This window comes from Lepisma saccharinum, chromosome 28, assembly GCF_977018435.1.
Source record: "Lepisma saccharinum chromosome 28, izLepSacc3.1, whole genome shotgun sequence".
NCBI lineage: Eukaryota > Metazoa > Arthropoda > Insecta > Zygentoma > Lepismatidae > Lepisma > Lepisma saccharinum.
The window spans coordinates 14,447,648-14,475,269 of NC_139256.1; the positions used below are offsets into that span (position 1 = coordinate 14,447,648).

The 27,622-nt window shown below is 38.4% G+C and overlaps 2 protein-coding genes across 3 annotated transcripts in view; one reads left to right on the forward strand and one right to left on the reverse strand.

Annotated features, from left to right (window-relative positions):
• Positions 1–18,432, forward strand: part of cin (Molybdenum cofactor synthesis protein cinnamon) — a 42,154-nt gene extending 23,722 nt beyond the window's left edge. For both annotated transcript variants that reach the window (XM_083114094.1, XM_083114095.1), the window contains exons 10-13: positions 4,722–4,883; positions 9,367–9,535; positions 12,568–12,664; positions 18,114–18,432. In XM_083114094.1, coding sequence (XP_082970220.1) covers positions 4,722–4,883; positions 9,367–9,535; positions 12,568–12,664; positions 18,114–18,247 — 562 coding nt within the window. In that variant the 3' untranslated portion in view covers positions 18,248–18,432. The remainder of the gene's footprint in view (positions 1–4,721; positions 4,884–9,366; positions 9,536–12,567; positions 12,665–18,113) is intronic.
• Positions 18,433–22,092: 3,660 nt separating this feature from the next.
• Positions 22,093–23,400, reverse strand: LOC145980603 (TNF receptor-associated factor 4-like). The gene has a single exon (XM_083113641.1). It carries the CDS (start codon positions 23,398–23,400, stop codon positions 22,093–22,095), a length of 1,308 nt encoding a protein of 435 aa, XP_082969767.1.
• Between the last annotated feature and the right edge of the window lie 4,222 nt (positions 23,401–27,622).

A 27,622-nucleotide genomic window follows, 5' to 3' on the forward strand; every position in this document is an offset into this window, starting at 1 on the left:
TCTAGGGCCTCCCCAATGGCACAGTTGTAGCATCATCATCTGGTAATCAAGGTGTCCTAGGTTCAATACCCAGTGGAGGATCAGGTCCCACTTTAAACTGTAGGTTCAGTTCTGATTAGCCTATTAGTGCATAATGTGGATTTAAAAATCAAGAATTCAGTGTCATATTAATCAGGTTATTGCTGCTTAGAATGGTTCACACACTCACATTTGGTGTGAGTGCTTCTAGTTCAGTCTGTAGTGGGAGCTCAGATGTCACTGTTGACCAGAAAACAGCAGAATGGAATTTGATCCAGTGAGAAGGCACATGGTACAGTCTTGGCTAACAAAGCACCATTGCACCCTGGAGTGAGGGAATATTACCAGAACATACAGAGGAATGTTAGATTAAAATAGAAGGCCGACCTCCATGGTGGAGTGGTTAGCACAGTGTGCTACGATGGGCATTCTTTTTGAGTGTCCGTTCATCAGTTCCATCATATGACACATTCTCATCTTCGCAAGAAGCCAAGAGTGGAACATTCTCATCTTCGCAAGAAGCCAAGAGTGGAACATTCTCATCTTTGCAAGAAGCCAAGAGTGGAACATTCTCATCTTCGCAAGAAGCCAAGAGTGGAACATTCTCATCTTCGCAAGAAGCCAAGAGTGAAACATTCTCATATTCACAAGAAACCAAGAGTGGAACATTCTCATCTTCGCAAGAAGCCAAGAGTGAAACATTCTCATCTTCGCAAGAAACCAAGAGTGGAACATTCTCATCTTCGCAAGAAGCCAAGAGTGGAACATTCTCATCTTTGCAAGAAGCCAAGAGTGGAACATTCTCATCTTTGCAAGAAGCCAAGAGTGGAAGAAAAGCAAAGTAAAATAACCCCAATTAATCATAAAATGAAAGGATTTTCGGGGTTGCTACGTGTCTGGAAAACGGAAATGTCAGGGAATTGGGTTTGTCAGGAAGAAATCAGGGAATTTTGCACAATTTACGTTCATTTTGGAGTCTGCATGAGAAAGTTGCAAAATGAACAAGCAGTTCACTTCCACTTCTGGATTCAGTTCTTGTGATTGCACTCACAAAAAAAGATTCAGTTTAGAAACTTGTTTCTTTCGTTCTTATGATTCTCCGTCTTGTGCAAAATTATGGTTCCTTCAGATTTCTGCAATAAATTGTAATTTTTATAATACTAGATATTAGAAAGAATATCAAAGTAAATCTTGCAGTCCAGATATCTGATTGGTAACTAAAGTACATTGACAATATGATCATAATTATCTGAAAGTTTGGTGAAGATGAGGTTATCGTCTATTATTTTATAGATCTTAGTCTTGTTGGCATTTCCTATAGAATTCCTATATGCAACAAAAATTTCTCCACAATATAAACTGCTCGCCATTAAAAATGCAACACCCAGAAGGAGTAATCGGAATCGGACGAAATGTATGCGTCATGTGCGCCTGCCACGCCATCTGGTAAGTGGTACCTGTAGCAGGTCAGATAGGTGCAGAAGAGCAGTGAAAGTGCATGGTCGTGAGTGTAGTGTGTTAAAATTGGTCAGCAATACCATGTCGTTGAATACGGCAGCGATTCCAGCAGGTTTCCCAGTTCGATCGCGGCCGAATTGTTGCATACTGTGAATGCGGATTATCCTACCGTGAGATCGGTGCCCGTGTAGGACGGAATGCATCCACAGTGATCCTTGTATGGAACCAGTGGGTCCAGGAAGGCACTGTAGAGCGACATAGAGGTTCACAACGTCCGCGTCGGACGACGGAACGAGAGGACAGACGTCTGATACGCATGGCCCTTACAGACAGAACGGCCACGTCAACGAGGATTGCGCATGAAGTACGGGATGTTTTACAACGTCCAGTGTCCCCACGAACCGTGCTTCGTCGTTTGGCGAATCGGGGATTTTTTTCCCGACGCCCACTGTTGCGGATTCCTCTGACGCTAGAGCATAGGCGTTTGCGTCTGAGATGGTGCCAAGACCGTCGTGCATGGATGGCGGAGTGGAATGCTGTAGTGTTCTCTGATGAATCCCGCTTCTGTATACAACATCATGATGGACGTACACGTGTGTGGCGGCACCGTGCCTGTGTGATGATGCATGATGCACAGGCGTCATGACGCCTGTGCATCATGCATCATCACACAGGGCCTTCATTGGGTATCATGGTATGGGGTGACATCACCATAGGTGTTTGTTCGCGTCTCGTACGCATTCAAGGGACATTGAACAGCCAACGGTACATCACACAGGTTCTCACCCCTGTTGCTGTCCCATTAATCCATGCACTGCATAATGCCACTTTTCAACAGGACAACGCGCGCCCCCATGTTGCAAGGAATGTCCTCGCATTTATGGAAGCTAACCACGTGCCCCTGCTTCCTTGGCCAGCACATTCGCCAGATATGTCGCCAATTGAACATGTCTGGTCCATGGTGGGTCGCCGGCTGGCCCAACTCAGGTTTCCGGCACGTAATGTTGAAGACCTTTGGCACCGTGTGGAAGCCGCTTGGGACGCTATACCGCAAGTAGACATCGATAGACTCATTCTGTCTATGCCTCGCCGTGTTGCAGCAGTTATTGCCGTCCGTGGAGGCTGTACACGCTACTAGCTCCTTGGGGTTATGCAACCATGTTCTATGTGTCACATGTCACACCACCGAGCTCTAACTGGAATCATTTTCTTATCTTATTATGAACTACATATTTGCCAAGTTTCGTGTTTCTATCTCATTTCCTTCTGGGTGTTGCAATTTTAATGGCGAGCAGTGTAAATGCAAAACAAAAGTAGCATTTTCTACGGCACCATAAATCCGCCAGTAAATGAAAAATAGGTGATACATTTGGTGCCAATTGTAATTTTACATTTTACTCTTCAAATTTTCACGTTTTCTTGTGTGTGTAGAATTATGACAATAAAATTAATACATTGTCATAATAACATTTGAAAATGGTTAGGCTAAGTTCAGAGTTCCACATTTGTGCAATAGTTATAATAATTTTGGTCATATGATTGCTCAAAATTTATTCAGATAATGCAATTAAGTGTCTGAAATTACTATTTAGAACTAATTTTATTAAATATGATGTTTAAAAAAGCCAATTTGTATATCATGACAAAATTATTAAATTGTGCAATATTTTGAATTCATATTCATAACAGTTATTTTTGACTGACAATATGAAAAACAAATATCTTCAATCATATGTGTTCTTTCAGACAAGCAAGATAAGATACATTCAAATTTATAATTTTATTTTATTAAAATTGTGTACATTTGCATAGGCATCAAGGTTTATATACATAGGTCAACTCTTTAAAATTGTTCACTGTATAATATGATGTCATTCTTGGTATTTTGTATCAACATTCAAAAAATAGTAATTGTGATCGCTAGATAAGTATATTGTGATATACATTGCAAAAATAGGTGTAACAGAGCAAATATGTACATTTACTTTACAAACATTTAGGCTGTTAAGCACTTATTGACAAAAGTATAAAAAAACAATTGAAGATACCATGCTAAAAATCTTCCTTGAACTAGTTTCTCTGATACTAGTTGTCTGTGACTTTTGAGGAATCTGAAGATGGATGGAAGAAAAGTTCAAATGGTGAAGGATTGATATTTGTATAAATCTGGATATTTTGAAAGATTATACTTTGCAAGTTAATCTTTAATAGTTTGTTTAAACTATATAGATACATTTTTGTTCATAACAGTATCTTGAAAATGCTTTTATAATGGCATAATCTTTAAAAAGATTGTGAAAAGTGCCAAGTTTAAATTTGAAGCAGGAAATTATTATCTGCTTGCATCTGCATTATCAAGCTAGTAGATGAATAATGAATTACCTCAAATGGATGTTTCGAGGAATAAGACTTAAAGTGAAAGAAATATCTTCTGCATTTTGGATGTGAATTAACCATATGTGGAGTTTTACAAATTGAAGAATGGAAGCCATCTTGTAGACCTGGTTGAAGAAATTGACATATTGAGTATACTCAGATTTAGAACTGATACATTCTAATATATAAGAAAAACTTACTCTGTCTCAAAAGGGAATAACAAAGAAATATTTTCTTTATTTAAATTACATTTATATGTTATAAATAGTCTTGTTAATCAATGCATAATTTGTTTCTGTTGTAACTTTTGTTTTTTCTTGTTTTTTATCAATATAATTTGCATAAAAATGCTTATAATTGTTTGAACATAAACGTTATTTCTCAGCATATATAAGCAGGTATTCCTTTTCAACATATATCTGTAGCTTCCTATTGTGCTATAACATTAATTTGAATTCTACAGGTATATACATACAATGATGTGCCAATCAGTACTTCATATTTAACCGAGGGCATTTATCAAAGTGATTGATTAGTGAGATAGATTAACTGAATTTGTCTTCTCGATATTTAATCTCACTGTCTGCATCTCACATCTTCTTTTTTTTAATTTTATCGTATTAGAATGAAATTTGATAAAGAAAAAGTTGTCAAAGTTAATATTCATAATAATTAACTGATTATATATTGAATTGAAAAACACAAGTAGAAAAGCAAAAATCATGATGAGAAACATGTCTGGAAATTTTTCATTTTTGGAATGCAAAACCTGGAAATGTCAGGGAATTTCATAATCAAAAAATTGTTGCAACCCTGATTTTTTCCCAGAGCAAGAATGCAAAGTATATTCCACATGATTTCTTTTCCAGTCCTGTGTCAATGCTGAAAAAGCTGAAGGAGGCTCTCTCCTCTGCAGACGTTATAGTTACAACTGGCAGCGTTTCAATGGGTGAAAGAGATATGCTGAAGGAAGTCCTAGCTGCAGATTTAGGAGCCGAAATACACTTTGGCCGGGTGTTCATGAAACCAGGGTAAGAAATATTAATGTTTTAGTAAAGAATTTAGAATATTTATACAGTTTGGGGACTTGAAGTTGCTCTTTCATTTACAGCGTCATTCCAGTCCAAATTTTATCAAAGTAGTTTCATATTCTTTTAATATCTTAAAATGAACATTATTTCTTGTTTACAAGTGGTGTTATTTAACAAACGTATCATTCATATTAATAGACTTGGTGGTGTTGCAAGAAGAAACCTGTACTCTATTGTAACTAATAATAAAGAAGAAGTTACCAGGTTCAGTACACTCCGGAGGCACATAGTGTGGTTTGGATCCCACTTTAAACCGTAGGTCCAGTACCGAGTAGTCTATCTGTGCATAAAGTGGACTTAAAACAATCCCCCCCAAAAAAAGTAGTAGTTTGTATTAAGGCGAAGAGGGACAATTACGCACCAGGCATGCATTTATTTCAATATCGTCGGAATGAGCAATGCTACTAAAAAGATCTCCGCCAGAAATTAAGAGTATGAATTTCTCCCCATGTGACAAGTGGAAGCGGTTTCCTAAGTTGATTATTAAGCCTTATACGATTTTTGATAAATATGATGAATTAGTATTTACCGAATCCCATGTATTCCTTATGAGACTTCAACTTCAAGTTACGGCTCATCAAATGGGAGTCTCGACTTTTCCTACTAGTATGACATAGTTCAACGTGTCCTTTTTCCGTCCATGTACTTTTCTACGTCATCGGATGTTTGATATTCCCGAGAGAACGAATAAAATAATTGTCCCTTCCTAGTGCATTTCTCCTTGCCTCCTACGGCCATCCTGGCAGTGTTGCCAAACCTGATGTGCATAATAGAGCTAAATTTCACCATTAATATAGCTAAAGAGGAATTTCAAGGAGCTAGATTAACGAAGGCTGCATTAAGTGCCTACTAAGGTAATTTTAGTTGTCAGAGGGGTGGGGGTGCTGCTATTACCGTTAGCTTTAAAGTGATGGCATTTTATTCTTAGTTTTCACCACCTAGATTTGGCGGCATCACCCATCTCAATAATCCAATGATGTTAATATAAAATCGAAAATAAAGGATTCCCGGATAACAAAATTGTCATCTGCATCTTAGCCACAGCGCTATATATAAAAATACATGGGAAGGAAAGAAGAGGTGGGTGACGCAGCCTATAGCTATACAAATATCACGTTACGTGCAAAATGTACTCATGGCAAAAGTTTGTATTTATGGGCCGGAGCCAGTGGTGGCATCATAGTGGGGCAGAGGGCGGGTGCCACAGTTCACAGTCAAACGAGTGTACAGAAGATTGATTGATTGATTTAGTTTATTTTACTTCGCGTTTTGTGCCTCTTTGCTAATTTGCGAAGATGGGGATGAGTGATGAAATGATGAAATGGATGAAAATGGACATTCACAAACAACCATACCCGACCGGGATTCGAACCCGGGACCCTTGGCGTCGCAGCGCGATGTGCTAACCACTCGGCCACAGGGTCGGGCGAGTGTACAGAAGAGTCAGATCTGGCTCCAAAAGAGCAAAGTTGGCAACAGTGATCAGCAGCTGCCCCAGCGAGAAACACCTAGGGGAAATTGTCCCTCCTCGCCATAAGCCAAGTGTATAAAGTTATGTCTAACTTGAAAATGCAATAATATGCTAAATATGACCAGAAACATTGTTAAAATATGCTCTGTTATGATTAGACCTCGGATTTTAGGTTTTTAACCAATTTTTTCCTTTGCAGGTATATAAGAAATAGTAAGTTATGTCAACGTTTCATTAAAAAACGCAACAACTAATGAAGTTTTATCTGTCTAAATCAAGCCTTTTTTTAGGTTTTTATACGTTTTTAAAGGTTTTACAGGATTTTTATGTCACACAGAGGCATTTGCTTTGTTTGGTCACGAAAAAATTCAATAACAAACGTGTTTGAAACGTACTCTCTGTCATTTCCCTTCCTCCAAATCCATGGTGATTTTTCAAAGCTCTAAACAAAGCAAAATGTCTGGTGCCTCTGTTACCTGTACAATCCAAAGTGGTCTGATCTGTGGTCTTGCTCACTTTTACGTCACTTCGGTGTTTTGTGGCATTCAAGCCTTGCAAACTAACGTTTCAGCATTGAAGTTTGCACCACTGACTATGTTTTTGTTGAAACATTATTTTCAGAATATAAGATGATCCTCAGTGACAAAATTGCTAAATTTGACTGTGGATAACCTGAAAAAAGATATTTGCCTAACTATACGGCGAAGAGTGAATTTTAATAGCAAATTTGCAATGATAAGTTCTGCCATCGTCGAAGGGTTAGGCAACACACATAACGTTATGCAAGATAGTGCGTATTTCAGGATATAGTCCCATTTTCATTGCCGCAGGTGACTATACCTAAGCATTTTTCAGGAATTTTGAACTAAAGTTCTTTTGAACCTACTTCAAGATTTTTCAAGTGTAACGTAAGATTTTTAGGACCTATTTTAGGATTTTTAGAGCCTATTTTAGGATTTTTAGGGCCTATTTTAGGATATTTAGGGCCTATTTTAGGATTTTTAGAGCCTATTTTAGGATTTTTAGAACCTATTTTAAGATTTTTAGAGCCTATTTTAGGATTTTAGGGCCTATGTTAGGAATTTTAGGGCCTATTTTAGGATTTTTAGAGCCTATTTTAGGATTTTTAGGGCCTATTTTAGAATTTTTAGAGCCTATTTTAGGATTTTTAGAACCTATTTTAGGATTTTTAGAGCCTATTTTAGGATTTTAGGGCCTATTTTAGAATTTTTAGAGCCTATTTTAGGAACCTAAAAGCACACTTTTGTAACCTAAAAATCCGAGGTCTAGTTATGATGCAGAAACAACAAAGTATGCATACATGCCATAATGAATCACCATAATTAGTTTTCCAAACACAAATTTCTATATATATACCTGGAACATTTCATAAAAATCCTAACCGTCTTAACCCATAGCTGGCACCGTGCCAGATTGTAATACAAAGAGAGTGGCATTGTCCCATGGACCACCAAATTGAATTGACTAATTCCATGAGTTATCGAAACATTAGCGAACGTTTTCACAAATTATCATGTGTTTTGGACCTTCTTTATGTAATTATGATAATATTTCATCCACTATTCTCGTTATTGTCATTTTTATTACTCAGTTCATCTGATGCCACAAAAATATGTCACATATTCATAAACGGCTGTATGATTTCATTTTCACATGACTGTAAGATACAAAAAATGCTTTTGTTGTTCAATTATAACAGAACATACATGCAGTTACCCAAGAGAAAGAAAATCACATAGAAAATTCACACACAAGAAAATGTGTGCATTATGTCAAATTGAGGCGAATAAGCTCATTGATTGTAATAATAGTCAGTGGAAATAAGTGCTTAATTATAACTTTTATCAGACTCCATATCTGATAATTCACTTTCGCTTCCAACTTCTTCAAGTGTGGCTAGGATATTTCCAATATAAGAGGGATTGTCAACTCGCACAAGGTTCTATTTCGAAAGACTTACGCAAAGGGCGTCGCGTGGTCCATGGGACCCACGAGTGACTATTGCTATGAAAATAAAAATCAGCGAGTGTCATGTAATATACCAAAATATGAAGCTACCGAAAAGGAGAGGGAAGTGTGTGTTATTGCTTCCCAGAATGAGAGCATTGTTCTAGGCCGCATGTCCCAGGAACCATGCCATGCCAGTTAAGTTTTAATAATTATGTATATCCATGTTGGGATTCTTTGATATCTGATATATTGTGAAATAATTATAGAACTGTCAGTGGATTTGCATTCGCGAAGCACATTAGATATCTGGCTTCCTTCAGGAAGTAACAACTGCAAGAATAGGAAGGAAGGAAGGAGTAATCTATCTGTTTTGTACAGTATGTTGTTGTTTCATTTTATCTTCAATACATTATGGTGTATTTTTGGAATTATCATCTCTGCAGTACCTGAAGGATATTAAAATGGTCTCTGTTTGATTGCCTTGCAGTAAGTACCCATCTTTCGAACACGAGGGATGAAGGCAGGACAAGCTTGTCAGATTGGTATAGAATAAGTTCGTTTCATTTTATTATATTCTATACTTTGTGATATTCTTTTAGAATTGTCTGTTAACAGTTCAAACATGTGTAGTTCATAAAGCACACTCATATCTGACTTTCTTCTTGAAGTTCAGGGCCTCCCCAATCGCACTGTGATAGCGTCGTCGTCTTGTAATCAAGGGGTCCCAGGTTCAATACCCGGTGGAGGCACATTGTGGTTCGTATCCCAAAACTGTAGTTCCAGTCCCAATTAGCATTACTGTGCATAAAGTGGACTTAAAACTCCAACTCAATCATGGAAGTTTCCACCCCACAAGGAGGAGAAAGACTAATATAATTTTGTCTACGGATATTTGGCCAGAGTCACAATTTTCCACTAATTTAAAAAAAATATATATATTATAAGTGTTTGCTTTTACATTTTAACATTTTATTTCACTAGGAAGCCAACCACTTTTGCCACGTGCATGTACAATGGTGCAAAGAAAATGATATTGGGTCTTCCCGGAAATCCAGTATCGGCCACCGTTACTAGCCATCTATATGTGTTGCCAGCTTGTAGGAAGATGTCCGGACATCCTTCCCCACTCTGCACTGAAGTTCGAGCCAAAGTAAGACATCTTTAATATGTGCTCGAATATTTGATGTTAAAAGTCTGGAGTAAATTTTCATTTGGATAAATAAGGTGGGAGTTGTACAAGGGTGACTATAGTGTATATGAGTCAGTAACTAATCATGTGATACGAGGGTCACTATTTATATTTTGAGCCTAACAATGGAAAAACAGGAATTTGGCATTGAAAACTGCTTTATTGTTTTTCGAAGTATTCTCCTTTATGGTCAATACACTTTTGTTCGAACCATTTGTCAAAGCAGTTTTTCCAATCTTCTTCAGACACCTCCATAATATGGTTTTTGAACGCATCAACGGCGTCTTCCGCCGACGAAAATCGTTGTCCACGCAATTTATTCTTGACATTCGGGAACAAGAAGTAGTCATTGGGTGCCAAATCAGGACTGTACGGCGGATGACCCATAAATTCGATTTTTTGACTGTTCATAGAGTCGGTTGTTAGACGAGATGTGTGACAGCTGGCATTGTCTTGATGAAGAATGATCCGACGGCGTTTGTTTGTTTTCTGTATTTGACCGAAGACCTCTGGCAAACAAATTGTTGTGTACCATTCAGAGTTGACCGTTCTACGTTCCTCTAAAGGCACAGTTGCCACATGACCAGTTTTCCCGAAAAAACAGGCGACCATTTGTTTCGATGTGCTTCGAGCGCGAACAACTTTTGTTGGATTGGGTTCATCTTGAAACACCCATACAGTCGACTGCTGTTGACGTTCCGGCTCATATGCATATATCCATGATTCGTCACCTGTTACAATCTTATATACGTCTTTTGAAGCACCACGATTGTATTTATTGAGCATTTGTTTGCACCAATTGACACGAGCGTCTTTTTTTTGAGTTTTTGTCAAATTGTGTGGGATCCAACGAGAACATACCTTTCTCACAGCTAAATGATCATGTAATATTTTATATATGCTGGTGGAACTAATGCCTATGGTTGCCTCAATCTCACAGTATGTCACATGACGATCTTGCAGTATTAGGTTTTGCACAGCATCAATGTTTTCTTGAACAACAACTGATTTTGGACGACCTTCGCGAATCTCGTCGGTGAGCGAATGGCGGCCACGATTAAATTTGTTGTACCAGTGTCTCACAGTGGCAAAGGATGGGGCTTCATCGCCAAATGTGGAAGTAAGTTGATTGATACACTCTTGTCTTGATAATCCACGTCGAAAATCGTAAAAAATCATCGCACAAAAATGTTCACGAGTTACATTTTATTGTTGTCGCGCAATCTCCAAGGCAACATAAACAAATGAAGCTATTGACAAAACATTTGAAGTACGTTATGGTCAATAATGCCAGACGATTCCGTGCAAACGTCAAATCGCGCCTAACTTCAATCAGTATTGCCAAGGCTCAAAATATAAATAGTGACCCTCGTATAATTTAGCTACTTAGTCTTTCAATTTATTTCTGTACTTTAGTAATCTCTCTTAAACACAGATATACACTTGAAGCAAGGTGGCTGCTCACCAGGAATTCCTTGAATTCTGGGAATTATGCGTGAATTATTGTCTCTGGGAATTGTGTGTGAATTCTGCTTGAATTCTTCTCCATAGACGTGAAAAATTGCAAATTTTATTAATCCAAATCCCATTGAATTTATCCATATTTATTAATGCCGCGAGGCAAGTTTTTTTACAGTTTAGCTTGGATTTTTTATCAAGGAACGATAAGAAAGCTGCGTGGAAAATAAAACAGAATTCTCTCAGTCAGTTTACTTTGTTAGTGTCCTTTGCAGAACAATCTGTCTGACATACAGAAGATTATTGCAAGATAAGATATCTTGAAGTTGATTAGGTAACTTTGAACTACTTATACAATAACAAAATCTCGTAGGTTACTATATCCCATAACATTTGTGACTTACGTTTGTAGATGTATTTCTAGTATGAGTTTCAGTTTTTCTAGTCTAGTCAACTTAATTGAATTAGAATTTTTGGATACATTGGAATATCACAGATCCTGAATGTTGTTGATATATTTGTGTGTGTGGTGAGAGGCGGCAATACACAAGGTTGAAATAGAGAAAACATTGATTGTATACCTTTGAATTTTTGGAAAGTTCGCCTTGAAAACTGGGAATTATACTTGAATTTTAATATGGTCTTAGAGTGGCCACCCACCCTGCGAAAGGACAAGTTAGATTTATTTGTAGTTATAAGCTCATTTCTTTCGCCATGGTTTAGTGTCCTTATTCCATCCCTCTTCTTGTCGAAGCCACTACACGTGCCCTTCTTTTTCGTCATCCTCGCCTATCTATCTATGCCCTCCTGTGGGTATAGTTGCTGTATCACCCAGTATGCGAGGGAGGGATGAAGGCTGAAGGGGACTGGAAAAATGCCCGAGGGAGCAAGGGAAGAATGCCCACCTGCCCCTCTCCCTCCTTGTCCTGTTTTAGGGGGAGTGGCAAGATGCTTGGCAACTCTGAACTAGCTTCCTTTGTCGGTGTGCACTAACCCCTAGATTTATGGCTATGTTCTCTCTGATTGGGGAAAATGAAGGATGCTATACTGTGGCGAAAGAATGGCATCTTCCAATCTTGAAGAACATAAGTGACTCTTTTTAACTTAATTAAAGTGTGGGTGAGTTCAATGGGCTATATCTTTGGAAAATGTTCTGAGCATTGAGCCTTTTTTTCCCTGAAAAGCTAGAGGATATACTGATACAGATTAATTGGTTCCATCCCTAGAAGGTAAATTTATGTCCTGGCTTTGCAAAGTAAAAATCTAAATAAGAAGTTTCTTTGTCAAAGATATATGATAGTTACAAACCTTAAGGAAGTTAATAAACCATTCATATTCTTCAAGTATCATTGCAGTTTTATATCATTTGGTATAATATTGGCTATTGATTTTACATTTGTACTTTCATCAGTATTGGCAGTTTACAAGTTTTGGTCCCATCCTTGGAAAAAAATTGTTGTGTGGTATTTGTAGCAATATAGTTCCTAATTCTTCAGATCTAAATTTCTAATTGGTATCCTAATTTTGTCTTTCAGATAGCAGAGGATATCACTTTAGATCCCAGACCAGAATACCACAGAGCGATTCTAACGTGGCCATCTGGGTCATCTGTTCCGGTTGCGAATAGTACAGGTAATGATTTAACCTTTAGGAACCTTGTGGCTGTGGATTATGTAGTTTGGTAGCACACCAGATTTGTAGTAAAATCATAGATCTGTCGTAGTTTGGATCCCCAACACTGGCAAAAAGAAATTTGCTCACCTTTAGATGTGAGAAGAGGTGCTCTCTCGAAATGTAGTGTCGGAATAATTATAGTTAAAAGCACTTGACAAATTAATAATACCCAGCTAACAATGCATGCTAAAACAAAACTTTTACTCTTAGTATTTTTAATGAGTAGTAATAAAATAGATTTTTACAAGAAAATATATGGACTCTTGTTAAAAGTATAAATGGATTATTACTTTGAAACAATTTTCAGTGATATGGTTTACATATAATAACAAAAATGTAATAGATATCTTTGCAATGTAAAGACATCATGTTCTAAATTTTTCGCCATCTCTTTTTTTTTATATATCATTAGGAGGAAATAAGTATAAATTTCATTTTCCATGAGAGTCAGAAGGGAAAAACATCCAATCCCACCATTATACCTAGTCATATCATAAATACTATCACAACTTTGGAGGCTGGCTGGATATCTTCAAGGTAAGGGCATCACTTGCCCATGGGGAAGTGTAAGACCCGAGTCATTGTGTGGTGAGCTGCAGACGGGAGAAGGTGATTGTGATACAGATCAGAATGGAATGGGGCGAGAATTAAAATCGAGTGGCTGTCATTGCACTACATAAGGTAGGGGAAGGAACAGGTGAGATATTCATATGTCTCCAGAAGCTTCAAATCTCAAAGAGGTTTGTGTGTCACACTATCCAGATATCCACTGAAACTGAAACTGTGAACGACCAGACCAGGACAGGGCAGCCTCGAACAGTATGGACGCCAGAAGTTGTGAAAGCAGTGGCGGTGTGTGTGATGAAATCCTGTCAGGAGACAGTCAGTACTGCCTCAGGATCACAAGATGTAAAAAAATTCCATGTCTCATGTGTTACATTGTGTCTAGGACTGCAAGCTCACAAACGACGTACAGGTCATATACTCACTGAGGCATTAAAGCGCTACCCATGTCGTACGCAGCAAATGGGCACAGATGAATCCTCTTCACTGATGAAAAACTGTTCAATGTTGAGGAGGCATTCAATGCCCAAAACGGCAGGGTATATGCGAGGAGTTCCCGAGAAGCTGCTGACAAGCTCCGAGGGTCAGAGGGGCCATCATCCAGCATCAGTTATGGTGTGGTGGGGGGTGAGCTACGAGGACACCACTGAGCTGCATTTCTGTGAGCAAGGCATCAAAACATCGGCCAAGGTGTACCAACAGACTGCTCTTGAGGGTGTAGTGAAGGGCAGTGCTCGAAAAATTTTCTTCAAAGCTAGGCGCCAGCTCTGAAAATCAGGCGCCAGGAAACTACCTACTAGCAATTGTGCATACTACAGTGTGTTTCAGGAGTCGCACAACCCAAACTTTGAAAATGTATATCATGAAAACCGTAAGAGGTATTTACACCAGGTTTTCTGCACTAAACTAATCATGTGTGCTATCAATGGGTTAATAAATTTATGTTAGCATGTATCCAAATAAAAGCAATTTATATTATTTTAAAAAATATTGTTCATTTGCTGAAAACATCTGAATTGATTTTCAGCAATATATATACCAACGTAGAAATTTTCAGCGAAAAATGCAGGTTCGACCAGGACTCAAACATGGGTCTCTGATATACCGTGACATTGCTCTAACCACTGAGCTACTGAGACGGCCTAGCCTCGCCTGATTTTTTGCTGTCACTGTTTTACCTGCGTGGAATCTTCTCTTCCAGTGCTACCGCAACGGGATCTGTTACCTTTGAAATACAGTAGACTTCGACGTTGCCTGGTTCCTCCCAGCGTAGAGATGTTAATTATTGAAGATCATCAACACACAGGAAATGTACTACGTAGAAATTTTCAGCGAGAAATGCATTAACATCTCTATGCTGGGAGGAACCAGGCAATGTTGAAGTCTACTGTGTTTCAAAGGCAACAGACCCCGTTGCGGTAACACTGGCAGAGACGATTCCACACAGGTAACAGCGACAGCGAGAAATCAGGCGAGGCCAGGCCAGCTCAGTGGTTAGAGAAATTATACGGTATGCCAGAGACCCAGGTTCGATTCCTGGTCAAGCCTGCATTTTCGCTGAAAATTTGTACGTAGTACATTTCCTGTGTGTGCCTAATCTTCAATAATAATACCAACTCAACAATTTGTGGGATCATTTGTTGGTGTTTGACTAGTCGTAAAACAGTTGCTTTGTGAGGTACAGCACAAGCAGGGAATTTTTCTTGGAAAACCTCTTGCACATGAGTGTAAGAATTAGTAGTAAAATACTCTTCAGCAATGCACATGCGCAGCTCCAAAGAATACGCCATGCTGAATCAATTAAAGGAACAGGCATAGTAGCGTCGAAAGTGAGCGAAAAGAATTCAGTGTAATCAGAGGCAGACTAGGATTCTGTCAAGAGTCCAATTTCAGCACAAAATCTTGGTTTATGATTTTTCATGTAAATGTATAGCCAATACTTAGGCACATGTGGCATGCATCTGTTGACAATATTTCGAACTGCTAGCATTGCCATATATGTCCCAAAAATGGCACTTTTTCACTCAACCCATAAAATCGCCCAAAAAAAAAATCCATCAAATGTTGCACATGACCAATATTGATCACAAATGACAGATTGACATGGCATCAGTCATCAGACATCTAATTATGGCCCTTCAATAATTTCTTACGTATTTTTCTCATTCAAAAGTGCATTTCTAAAAAAATTTGAAAAGTATCTCAATGGATGAGACTTTATAATGCAGAAAACCCAGTGTAAATTTCTCTTACGGTTTTCATGATATACATTTTCAAAGTTTGGGTTGTGCAACTTTTGAAACACTCCGTATAAGAAGCTGAGCATCACGGTATTCAAAACATCGCTAAATCATTTGAGAAAACAGGAAATGGGGTGTAGGGGACAAAGAGTAAGAAATTATTACTGACTCTCTGGAATGTTCACAACGTTGATATATAAAAAAAAAAAATCATTTGCTAACTTACGCTGTACTGCAATTTGAACTTAGAATCATCAAAATTTCGTACATATTACAGCATAAGATCACAGTTGCCAGGCTGAAATTTTTAGTTGCCATGGCGACCTGGCGACCGGGATTTTTCGAGCCCTGGTCAAGGGTCTCATGAACACCTTCTCTCGTAGTCTGGCCTAGAGTTTCCAGCAGGATTCGGCACCAGAACATAAGGCTAAGACGACTCAGCGGTGGCTCCAGATGATTGTGCCGGACTTCATTTCCACTTCTGATTGGTCCTCTGGTAGTCCCGATCTTAACTCTCTAGACTACAAATTGTGCGCTGTTCTTCAGGAAATGGCATGCAAGAAAAGACACCCGAACATCGCCAGTTTGAAGTACTCTCTCGAGAAGGCAGTGGCAGGCTTCCCTGTAGATATCATGCCGTGCGTAATGCAATTGATGCATGCATTCTAAACGTGGTTGTTTTGAATAGCTATAGGTGTTTTGTATTCTTCACATATTATATGGATATTACACTATCCCTAACCATCTTGTGTCTATTTCCTCCAAACCTTGTCACAGTATTTATGATATCACTAGGTACAACAAATAGTTCTGCTATATTTTACTTTCTACATCATGGCACCTTTGAAAAGTGTACAACTGAAAAGGTTTCATCCGTAGATGCTATCAGACGCTAAAGGTTAAGTTGTATCGATAAGGACCTATATTTTTCTTTCTGATTATTGCCCAAAATCTGTGTTATTTTGATAACTTCTGGTGTTTCCCCTCCTGAAAATTTGTATTTTCATTTTTATCACACTTTATTTTCAAAAGCACTGGAAATTATGCCTTGAGTGTGTCCTGGTAAGTGCATAAGTTTTGAAACATAATTCATCCATTTGTTTTAAATATATAAACACTAAGTAGAGAAAAATGACAATTTTCAAATATTTTTTTACATACATGTGCATGAATTAATTTTAATAAGATTGTATGTTGTTCGTACACCAGGAAATTTCTCCCCTGTATAGTTTCTTCATTTTTGTTATTTTTAAGGAATTCAAATAAATTTTGCACTAACGTTTTCTGGTCAAATGCTTGGTTTTTATCCAAATTTCACATTAAATTCATGGTTTGCACAGAAATTTTTAAATGTTCTTACTTTCTTTGCTGGCAAGACAAGGATACAGCTGCATTTGCCATGTAAAAGAGACAATTTTTGCTTCTCAAACATTTACAGCAGAACTAATCAATTTTCCACAATTTGCATAACTCACAGGATATTTCAGACATCAGGAAGTGTTGCATTTGTAAATAAACTCTAAATTTCGTGTTTTAAGAGTTTAATTCGCATTTTGCAGTTCATTTTGCAACAAAATATGCTTGGAAAATGCATCTCACACCTTTCAAAAACATTATAAATGAATATTACAGCTTGTCATTTCATATTTGCGTTTCCGTCTGAAATGAAATATACATGCCCTCTAATAATGTACAGTCACAGACACTGCCGGCTTGTAACGATTCCATTGAAAGTCAATGTATTCATTACAAGCCGACAGTGTCCGTGACTGTACAATAAAACTACCTTGGTAGCAACTGTAGTGTTTCTTAATGTGAAAACGGGGTGTAGTACACACAATAGTCAACCTCACTTCCACATAGTGCACCCTGGACTGCAGACTAGCGAGGCTCTGGCGACTGGCCCCATGGCCAGGATAATTTTGTTTGTGTTGTCCTGTGTTTTGCCCTTATTTGTGCTGAGTGCTCCTTTACAGCCTCAGCTTTTAACGAAAGTCAGAATATTTTATGATTTTAGTTATGCAACGTTATAGTTGTTATGTGTAACGATAAGGGGCTGGACCCCGTATAATGTGACGGGTGCAAAATAGCCTTAGTGCTGACGCACCCAAAATTTTAAATTCAAATTCAAATTCTTAATGTGAAAACAAGCCTTAATAGTGCTACTACAGTAGACTCGCGATTATCCGAGCTAATTGGGACCGAGATTACCTCGGATACGGAAAAACTGTGATAATACGGAGATACTGTGCTAATAGGTCGTAAATGACGAAACAACACTTAAACCTGTATAGTAATTATTTATTACTAGTACAACATAAATGAGAAGATTACTTTTTCCACTTAGAATAGGCCTACACAGACTTAAACACCACTGTAACAATCGGATACATCGACAATGTAACGAACACGTGCAGCGCGGACGGTGACTTTTCCAACCACTCCCTCGGTTAATTGGGACTCGGTTAATCGCGAGTCTACTGTATTTCAAAGAATTTTGGTAGTGTATATGTCAGATTCACACACACACGGTGTATGTGTATCAAGGCCTTCGTATTGTACTTTGATAATTGTGTTACCAAGGTTTCCATTTTCGTCTACAGGGAACCAAATCAGCAGTCGCCTGCTAAGTTTCAGTGCAGCCAATGCTCTGCTGATTCTTCCATCACGTTCAGAAACGCAAACTCACCTTCCTGCTGGAACGGAAGTGAATGCTATGATAATATCCAGACTTTGATGTGATTTGAGAATTAAACATTGGTACTGATGAAATGTTTCTTTACTCCTCTGTTGCAATACTGTAGGAAATTCAATATTTCTTACAGTTTGAGTAATTATTGTCAAGTGCCTTCAAGAGAAAGTGTGATAGTGTATGCTAATTAAAATTGGGGAATAATAAAGTTGGACTATTATTGCATGGCAATCCTAAATAGTTAGCATGATGTACTACAGAAAACATCGTTGTGTAGGGTGACCAGATATTTGTTGACCAAAAAGAGTATAGTCTATAGGTTGAAGGTGCGCATGCACAAAACTTAAAAAGAAAACAAAAATAAGGATGGCTATTTGTTATTGCTTCTATTATAGCCCCTATAAAATAGGCCTACACTCTACAGATTCAAAATACTTATGGGTCTAATGTAATTAGCTAATTACAAATACTTACTCACCAATGGCACCATCGTTCATACTTCTGGTATGATTTTGCTTTCTTGAGTATGTTTAAATCATTCTTTATTGCCAGTCCAAACTCTCCACAGGTCATGTCCACATTGAATTTCACTTTCATTACTTGTTCGAGTGTTGACACCAGGACTGTACTTTTTTCCTCTCGCCAATAAGTTTTAATAACACTTAAGCGTCTTTCACAACCAACATTTGTAACAGGCAGAGTAAACAAGAATTTTATAAGAGGCACAATCACTTTTAAATTTGACCCAGCCTGTACTAAATCTTTGCACACACTTTGCACCCATCATTGATTCTTTTATTCTTTTTTCAACTATCAGTTGGAATTCAGCTACCGATACCAGCCGATACTTTCCAGCATTTTGTTCTTTCAGTGTGTTGCCAGGACAGTACCTGTCAAAATGCCGTGGATGTGCAACCGAGTGCGAGTGATCGTGATATTGGGTTTGTGTGGGAAACATGTTGACCTTCAAACCAAATAAGGAGCATGTGCGGCACGTCCTGCTTTTCTTGTTCAATCAAAAGAAAAAGGCGAGTGAAAACCATTGTATGCTTGTGGAAACGTATGGTGACAATGTTCAAACGCAAGACGCATGTGTGCGTTGGTTTCAACTATTCAAAAGTGGTGATTTCCACTTGAAGGACAAAGATTGTCAGGGCCAGCCGAAAAAATTCCAAGACGCTGAGTTGCAAGCACTGGTGGACGAGGACGATACGCAAACGCAACAACAACTGGCTGAGAAGTTAAATGTTGGTCGCCAAACCATATCTGATCGTCTTCATGCCATGGGAAAAGGCAGGAAAATGGGTCCCACATCATCTGAACGACAGCTAAATGAAAAAGCGAAAAATGGCGTGTGAAGTGTTGCTTTCTCGGCATGAAAGAAAGTCTTTCTTGCATCGGATAGTGACTTGGAACGAAAAATGGATCTACTTCGAGAACCCAAAATGCAAAAAGTCATGGGTAAACCCAGGACAACCTTCAACATCGACCGCAAAACCGAATTGCTTCGGAAGGAAGACAATGCTGGCGCATTTGGTGGGATCAGAAGGGTGTGGTGTACCATGAGCTTCTGAAACCAGGTGAAACAGTGAATGCTGTTCACTACCATCAACAACTCATCAATTTGAACCATGCATTGATCGAAAAGCACCCAGATTGGGCAACAAGACACGGAAAAGTGATTTTGCAGCACGACAGCACCTCATCACACACAGTGAAAGACGTCAGAGACACCATTTCTGCATTTGGCTGGGAATTCTTGCCCCACCTGCGATACTCACCAGACTTAGCCCCTTCGACTACCACTTGTTTTCATGTCTCACTCACTTTCCCAGCAACACTTCAACAATTACGAAGATGTCGAAAAATGGCTTGATGACTGGATCACCTCAAAATGTTAAAGATTTTTCTGGAAAGGCATCCACAATTTACGGACAGATGGGCACAATGTATAGCTAGCAATGGCGCATACTTTGAATAAACCATGTGTTACCTTTCTCCCCAGATACACTTGTTTTCTTTCGGATCAATTAAGAATTATTAACGAGCACACCTGGTATTCCATTTACCCTCTAAAGGTTAAATGTGACTCTTCCGTATAGTAGGAGCTAATCACGAGGAGAAGAGCATCTCATCCTGTGTACCAGGTGATATTAGCTCTGCTTCTAGATCAAGGTTAGTGGTCGTAATGAGGGTTGTGCAATTACGCCTATAAAAAGGTTTTCTACACGGCACGTAAATTACACGTAAAAAATGCATAAAATATGTATGGAACATAAAGTACATAAAAAAAAGTAGAATCAAACATAACAAAAGAAAACATAATTTTTGCGATATTATTGTTATGTATGGCAGTTGGCAGTGGTAGAAAACAAAGGCTTTAAAAAATTTACCTTCCGAATTTCTATGTGCTCTTATATTAGAATTTTGCATCTGCCATATTCACATCCACATCATAATTAGCCTATGTAAGTGTATAATACATATGAAGAAGAAATTTGAAGCTGTTACTAAAACTTTGAAAATCCAATCTAAATTAATTATCGTTAATCGTTATGTTATGTTATAAATACAAGTACTAGTGCAAGACATATACCGGGTGAGTCACCTAAAATTACCACCGGAAATATTTCGTGAACAACAATAAATATTGAAAATTGCTTTCGCAGATGTATAGGCATGAGAGGGGCTCATGAAATTAGTGGACACAATACGTTCAACTACGTAAGGAAATATGGTTTTCAACACAAACTTAGTTTTTTTTTAAAATGGAAACCATTTTATTTTAGCTCATTTGAAAGTACGGAAAAATTCATTAACAATAGCATTTTTAAAGGTACAGAGACTGTTGATTTTCCAGGAAAAGCAACATGGGCTCGAAAGGGTTCATCTCAGTTTTCTTTTTCTTTTTTCATTTGACCAGGGTCAATGAATTTATTAATGCAGTCTGTTTTACACAGTGTGTATGATATGCTTATTTTTCACTCTTTATACACACTGTTAGGAGCTTTTTCATCTTCATTAATAAGAATGAAAAATATGCTGCGGTATGGTTTATGGCTTTATCACAGCTCATGTTGAATTGAATATTTTGCAAATAAAATAAAGAAACTAACTGTCGGAGTACTGAGGCAAGAGAGCAAGTACAATGAAATGTCCATCCTTTGCTTGCAATCAAACCTAGAAACCCTGCCTTCGCTAGCCATTCATGCACATGCAGAAGGTAGAGTGACAAGGTGGCATGGCACTTCCTGAAAAAATAATATGAGCCTGTATTACAATATTTCACACATGTAAATTACACTTTAGTCACAGTAATTTGTATTATTTATTATGAGAAAGTTACAAGTGAGACTGGTACTGCACTGTAGCAGGAATGCGATATCTTCAAACTGAAGCAGTGTTTTCTGAGGAAACAGTACTGTTCTGGAAGGAAATACCTAGTTTGCCCCACCTCCATATGTCCATTCATGTTACCATTGCACGAACGAGAATTGCAAAGATACGCTTTCATTCTTTTTGCAAGAATTAGCTTTTCTCAGCAGTTCAAGATAACTGTTTTCAATTGGCAGTTTCTAATGGTATTCAAATATTGAGTCCCTTATTTTCTCGTGTGTGAAAACACACATTTAATTTTCCTATGAGCTAGGGCAACTCGGATAGCTCAAGAAGATGCCTTGCTTGCACCTCCCGTGAAGCATTCCCTTGAATTGCGTGCAAGTAAAATTACAATTGTGCTGTATTAACAATAATTATAGTCTAGTAACAATCAGTCACACTGTATTTTCATTTTTATTACTCTTTACAAAAGTACTACAGTCTTTTCACCAATTATGCAAATTTCTTGTGATTAAAGATTCTGTTAATGTCCTTGAAGCAGTATTGTTTTGTCATTCTACAGAAACCTCAATGAAGATCGCTCCGTCCACAATGTACCTTCCGCTCTTCAACTCTTCATGTGGTAGAGTGAAACACCGGTATGCGCTGTTGAATTTCCCTGCTTTTGGTTTCACGAAGTACCAGCTGTCATATCCACGAAAACTTCTCACAATGTCCTTTCCACCCTTTGCCTGATCGAACAGCTTACACTTCACAAGTTTCATGAATGGCCAGTCCAAAACTGGATCGAACTCTCCTGGCAGTATCTGGAAGTAGACTCCAAGATGTTCTGAACACTGAGCTGGTCTTACTTGCATTCTGAACCTGTATCCATGCTTGGTACTGTAGAATGGCGGGCTGTACAAGAAAGGACAATCACCATTTTGAGCCAGTTTTATCTTTTCCGTTACGTTCGTGACTTTCCACAAGTATCGGTTAGGTTCTGTTAGATGCATTGTCTCTATCTTGTTCTCACCTTCCTTCTCCAATTCCAACTTTACAATTGCTCTTTTCATGAGTTCCATGTGATTGCTACTGTCTTCTTTCATGTGTGTCTGCATGTCAGCAGGGATACCTTCATACGGACATCCCATTTTCTTGTATTCACATGTAACACGATGCTTCTCACATTTCCAGAGGTGTAGATCCAGATTTTCTCGTGGAATCCTTACGCCACAATTCTCACTGCAAGGAACTAATATTTTTGGGCATTCTGATTGGTGTTTCTCAATCAAACGGTTATCAATTTCCTCTTTGCAGTGCTCACAGAATGACTTAATTTTCAGACAGTTATGCTCACTAAGATTTTTTCTTTGAAGTTTCATCCCACATCCACTTTCACAATACACTGCTATGCAGTCGCATACCTCATATTGCTTGTTCAACCGGCTAGGCACGATGTTCATTTCACAAAATCTGCACTTGGCTGCTTGCTGGACACAGCCTTCCAGGTGAAGATCCATGTCTTTTCTCGGGACCTCGTCACCGCATCTGACACAGATAAGAGCTGGCTCACTAGAGTCTTTGAACGACTCGGGGGAGTCCTCAAGGAAATCATATCCACATTTGATGTAGCACTCTTCGTAGTGCTTCTCGAACTCCTTCCCCAAGAACCACCTCAAGCAAAACTGGCACAAGACTTTCCCATTCTTGCAATTCTCCTCCACATGTTGGCGTAGCATGTAACGAGGTATGCTTCTACCACATCCATTTGTACACTCAACCATCTCTGTTCCACACTGTAGCTGATGCTCCTCTAGATACTCTTCACCAACCTTCCTGTCACAGAAGGTACACGTCCTGTATGTAGTAGTCGGCATCTTCTGCATCACCTCAACAAAGAATCAAGAGGCCAGTAAGCAATACAGCCACACCGTTTACACTAATGCGGTATAGCCTGACTTGAAGCCCTTTAAACACAGCACATCCACGGAAAGCCCAAACAGGTGAACAATAGCGTACATTGTTTGAATGGAGTTCAGAATGATATCAACTCCTTATCCTTGACCAAAGGCTAGGTTGTAGATACGTGACAAAAACCATGCTGGGAGTATGAGATTTAATTTCAAAGTCGATTCTTTGTCATTGCCGATAAGATATGTTATCTTAGTTCAAAGACTGCAGCAAGGATAACAGCATTGACCTGGCTGTTGACAAGGGAACAAAATTACAAGTCATCTATTTCATTATTATTAATGTAAAATTATTGATTCAGCAGCGTCGTCACCAGAAATGGGGGCAGTAAATAACCATGAGCATGACGTCCCCAACTTTATCATTGCAGTAGGTGTTCGGGAAGTTCCATGTAGTGGACCCCCCCCCCCTCACCAATGAAATGTGCCTCCCCGATGGCGCAGTGGTAGCATCGTTGCCTTGTAATCAAGGAGTCCCGTGTATGATACCCGGTGGAGGTACATAGTGGTTCGGATCCAACTTTAAACTGTAGGTCCAGTCCCGATTAGCCTTACTGTGCATGAAGTGGGCTTAAAATACCAAATCAACCAATGAAATGTACACATCTCACCATGGCCACAGGCAGGAAAAAGTTGTTTTTTTTTGGGGGGGGGGGTTCACTCATAATTCTTCCCATGGGATCGCAAGAAATTTGAATAATAGAAATTTCAACAATATATTAATTAATAATAATAACTAAAAATTCATAATAAATAACTAATTGATACCAAACGCATTATTATTATTGCTGTCCGTTTATCCTTGAGAAGACTTTTCTCCTCTATCCATCAGAAGTGTAAATATGCAGCACAAGTGTTTTTTTTTTTATTTTTACGTTTCATGCAGTGTGTACTGAAATTCACAGCTATTATATTTTGTTATTAAATTTTAGGTACCTCAAGAAAAAAGTAATAGATACATTTTAGTCAAAAAGTTTGTTGTTTGTCCATTTACATAAAACTTAATTTGTGGAATTTTGAAAACTCTGGAACGAGTTATTCTTTGGATTAAATGGTAAAACGTAACATCATTTTTCTTTTATTCTGTTCGAATACTAACTAACTGGACTTTATTTTCGTTATTTACAATGAAACTAACAAACGTTCTGCTATTTTGTAACTTGCAATAAACGATGTCAATTTGGGGGGGGAGGGGGGTTATGGACCAGTTTGATCCCACTTTCAGACGCTCATATTGTTCCTATACTTACCAAACAGCATTATATACAGGCCCGTAGCCAGGCAGGGACCAGGGGGGCTCAGCCCCTCTGACAGGGTATCCAGCCCCTTTGATATTAAGTAAAACTATTTTGTATTCTAATTTGTTTGGTTGAAGATTGAAAATGTAGGCAGAATATATGATTTTGTTCACAACTTCGTTCGTTCATCTTGTTTATGAGCAGAAGTCCAACCAGCGGCACCTGGCATGGGGACCCTGACCTCTACCAGGCGCGTCCCTCGAGTGGCGGATGAGGGATCCCACCAGATATGGTGGGGTGGTCCGAATATGGAATAAGGACCCATGGACCAACAGGGAGCCCAGTGCCTGGGGGCTTAATACTGGGCCACCCTCTCTCTAGGGGTTAAAATATAGAGAGCCGGTCCGGAGGGTGAAGACCAACGGTTCCAGAGGCGGAAGAGGATAGAGAAAATCCCAACGGCAATGGAAGCGGAAGAGTTACGACCTTAGTGGCCAATATGAGCCACTAAGAAGCGGATTGGATATCTCCGTCAAATATCCAAAACCAACTGCTGCCTTGCAGGGGTGTGGGAGCACCAAAGGATATAGGAGAAAACCCTGAAAATAAAAATCAGCCTGGTCGTTGGGCTAATCCCCCACACCAGACTAAAACTAGCGGATTCAGAGAAATAAAGGTAGCCTCGGAATGGATGGATTTAGTAGAAGACGACAAGCAAGGAAATGGAATATTCGAATTGGAACTTGGAATATTAAAACAATTAATGGAAAAGAAGGGGAGATTGTAGGAGAAATGGAAAAGTATAAACTAGCAGTACTGGGACTAAGTGAAGTAAGGAAGAAAGGCAGTGGCATAATGTGCCTTGAAAGAGGATATGTGCTGAGATATGTTGGAGTAGGTAGAGGAAGAAGAGCTAAGGAGGGAGTTGGAATAATAGTTAATGAGCAAATGGAAGAAAGGGTGGAATCATGGGAACCAGTGAATTCAAGGATAATAGTAGTTAGACTGAAAATGGAAGAAAGAATAACAATAATACAAGTTTATGCCCCGACAAATGATCAGGACATATTGGAGAAAGAAGTTTTCTATACTCAATTACAAAGAGTAGTGAATAAAGAGAATGAAGAGAATAGGAAGGTAATATTGATGGGAGATCTTAATGGTAGAACTGGAAACAATAGGATAAGGTCACATGGTTGTATGGGACCATATGGAGGGGAAAGTGTGATAAATGAACATGGACAAAGATTAATAGAATTCTGTGTAGAGAACCAATTGCTACAAGGAAACTCCTTTTTCCAGCATAAGAAAATTCATAAAATCACTTATGAAGCTGAGGGAAGGGAGGCAAAGAGTATAATAGACTACATAATTTACGCAAGAGCGCTTCGATATGCCTTTATGGATGTAAAGGTAATTTGAGGTGCTGAATTGAGTACTGACCACAGACTGCTAATAGCTATAACAAGATTTAAGAGGAATAATAGAGAAAGAGATAGGAAGTTTGAAAAGATACAAGTAAAGCAGCTGGCTAAGGAAGAGAAGAGAAAACAGTATAAGGAACTAGTAGAAGAAAAATTGAATGAATTGGAAATAAGAGGAATGGAAATTGACAGTACGTGGGAAAAATTTAAGGAAGTGATACTGTATGCAGCAATTGAAGTATGTGGCAAAGTTAGGGTGAATACAAAAAGGAAAAGAACTAATTGGTGGACGGATGAAGTAAAGAGGAAAGTGAAAGAGAAAAAGAAAGCATGGAAGAATTACCTAGAATTAAGATCAGAGGAACATAGGTTAATATATGTGCAAAAAAGAAATGAGAGTAAATTGGCTGTAGAGGAGGCAAAGCGAAAATCATGGGAGAAGTTTGGAAATGATATTGAACAAAGTTTTGTAGAACATAGAAAGCAGTTCTGGAATATGGTCAAAAGCTTGAAAGGAAAATGGGGAAAAGCAGCAAGAGCTATAAGAAATAAGGAAAACGTACTAGTCATAGGAAGGGAGAATGTGATGGAGGAATTGAGAAAATACTATGAAGAAAAGTTTAAGGATAGGACAAATGAGCAAGAACAAGACGAGGAGCAGGAACAGGAACAGGAGGAGGATGAGAGAATAAGAAACAGAGAAGAGGAGGAGCATGTAGAAGATATGATGATAACAGAGAATGAAGTGAGAGAAGCAATTAAACGGATACGAATTGGGAAAGCAGCAGGATGGGATGGAATAGCACCAGAACTTATAAAATATGGAGGACCAAGAATGGCTGAAATACTACTGAATATATTAAGGGAAGTATGGAGAACTAAGACTATACCAGAAGAGTGGAAAAGGAACATAATTGTGCCAGTACACAAGAAAGGGAGTAATAAGGAATGTGATAATTATAGAGCAATATGTCTATCATCAGTGGTATATAAGATGTATACGAATATACTGGAAAGGAGGCTGAGAAAAATTATAGAGGGAAAACTTGAAGAGGAACAAGCTGGATTTAGACCTGGGAGACAAACTCAAGATCACATTTTTATATTAAGAACAATGATGGGGAAAATGCTGGACAAAAATAAAAGAATATACTTAGCATTTCTAGACTTGAAAGCGGCATTTGACTCGGTACCTAGAAAATATCTATGGGAGGCATTAGAAAGTAAGGAAGTACCTAAGGAACTTATTAGAGCAATAAGAAGTGTATATAAGGATGTAAAAGGAATAGTAAGAATAGAAGGAAACGAGTCTAAGGAATTTCAAATAGAAAAAGGAATTAAACAGGGAGATAGTCTCAGTCCTTTACTTTTCATTAATGTAATGGATGAAATAAATAAAATTTGCAAAAGAAGAACCCTAAGAGTACAAATAGGATATTGGAATATGAGAGTAGTACAACTGCAAGT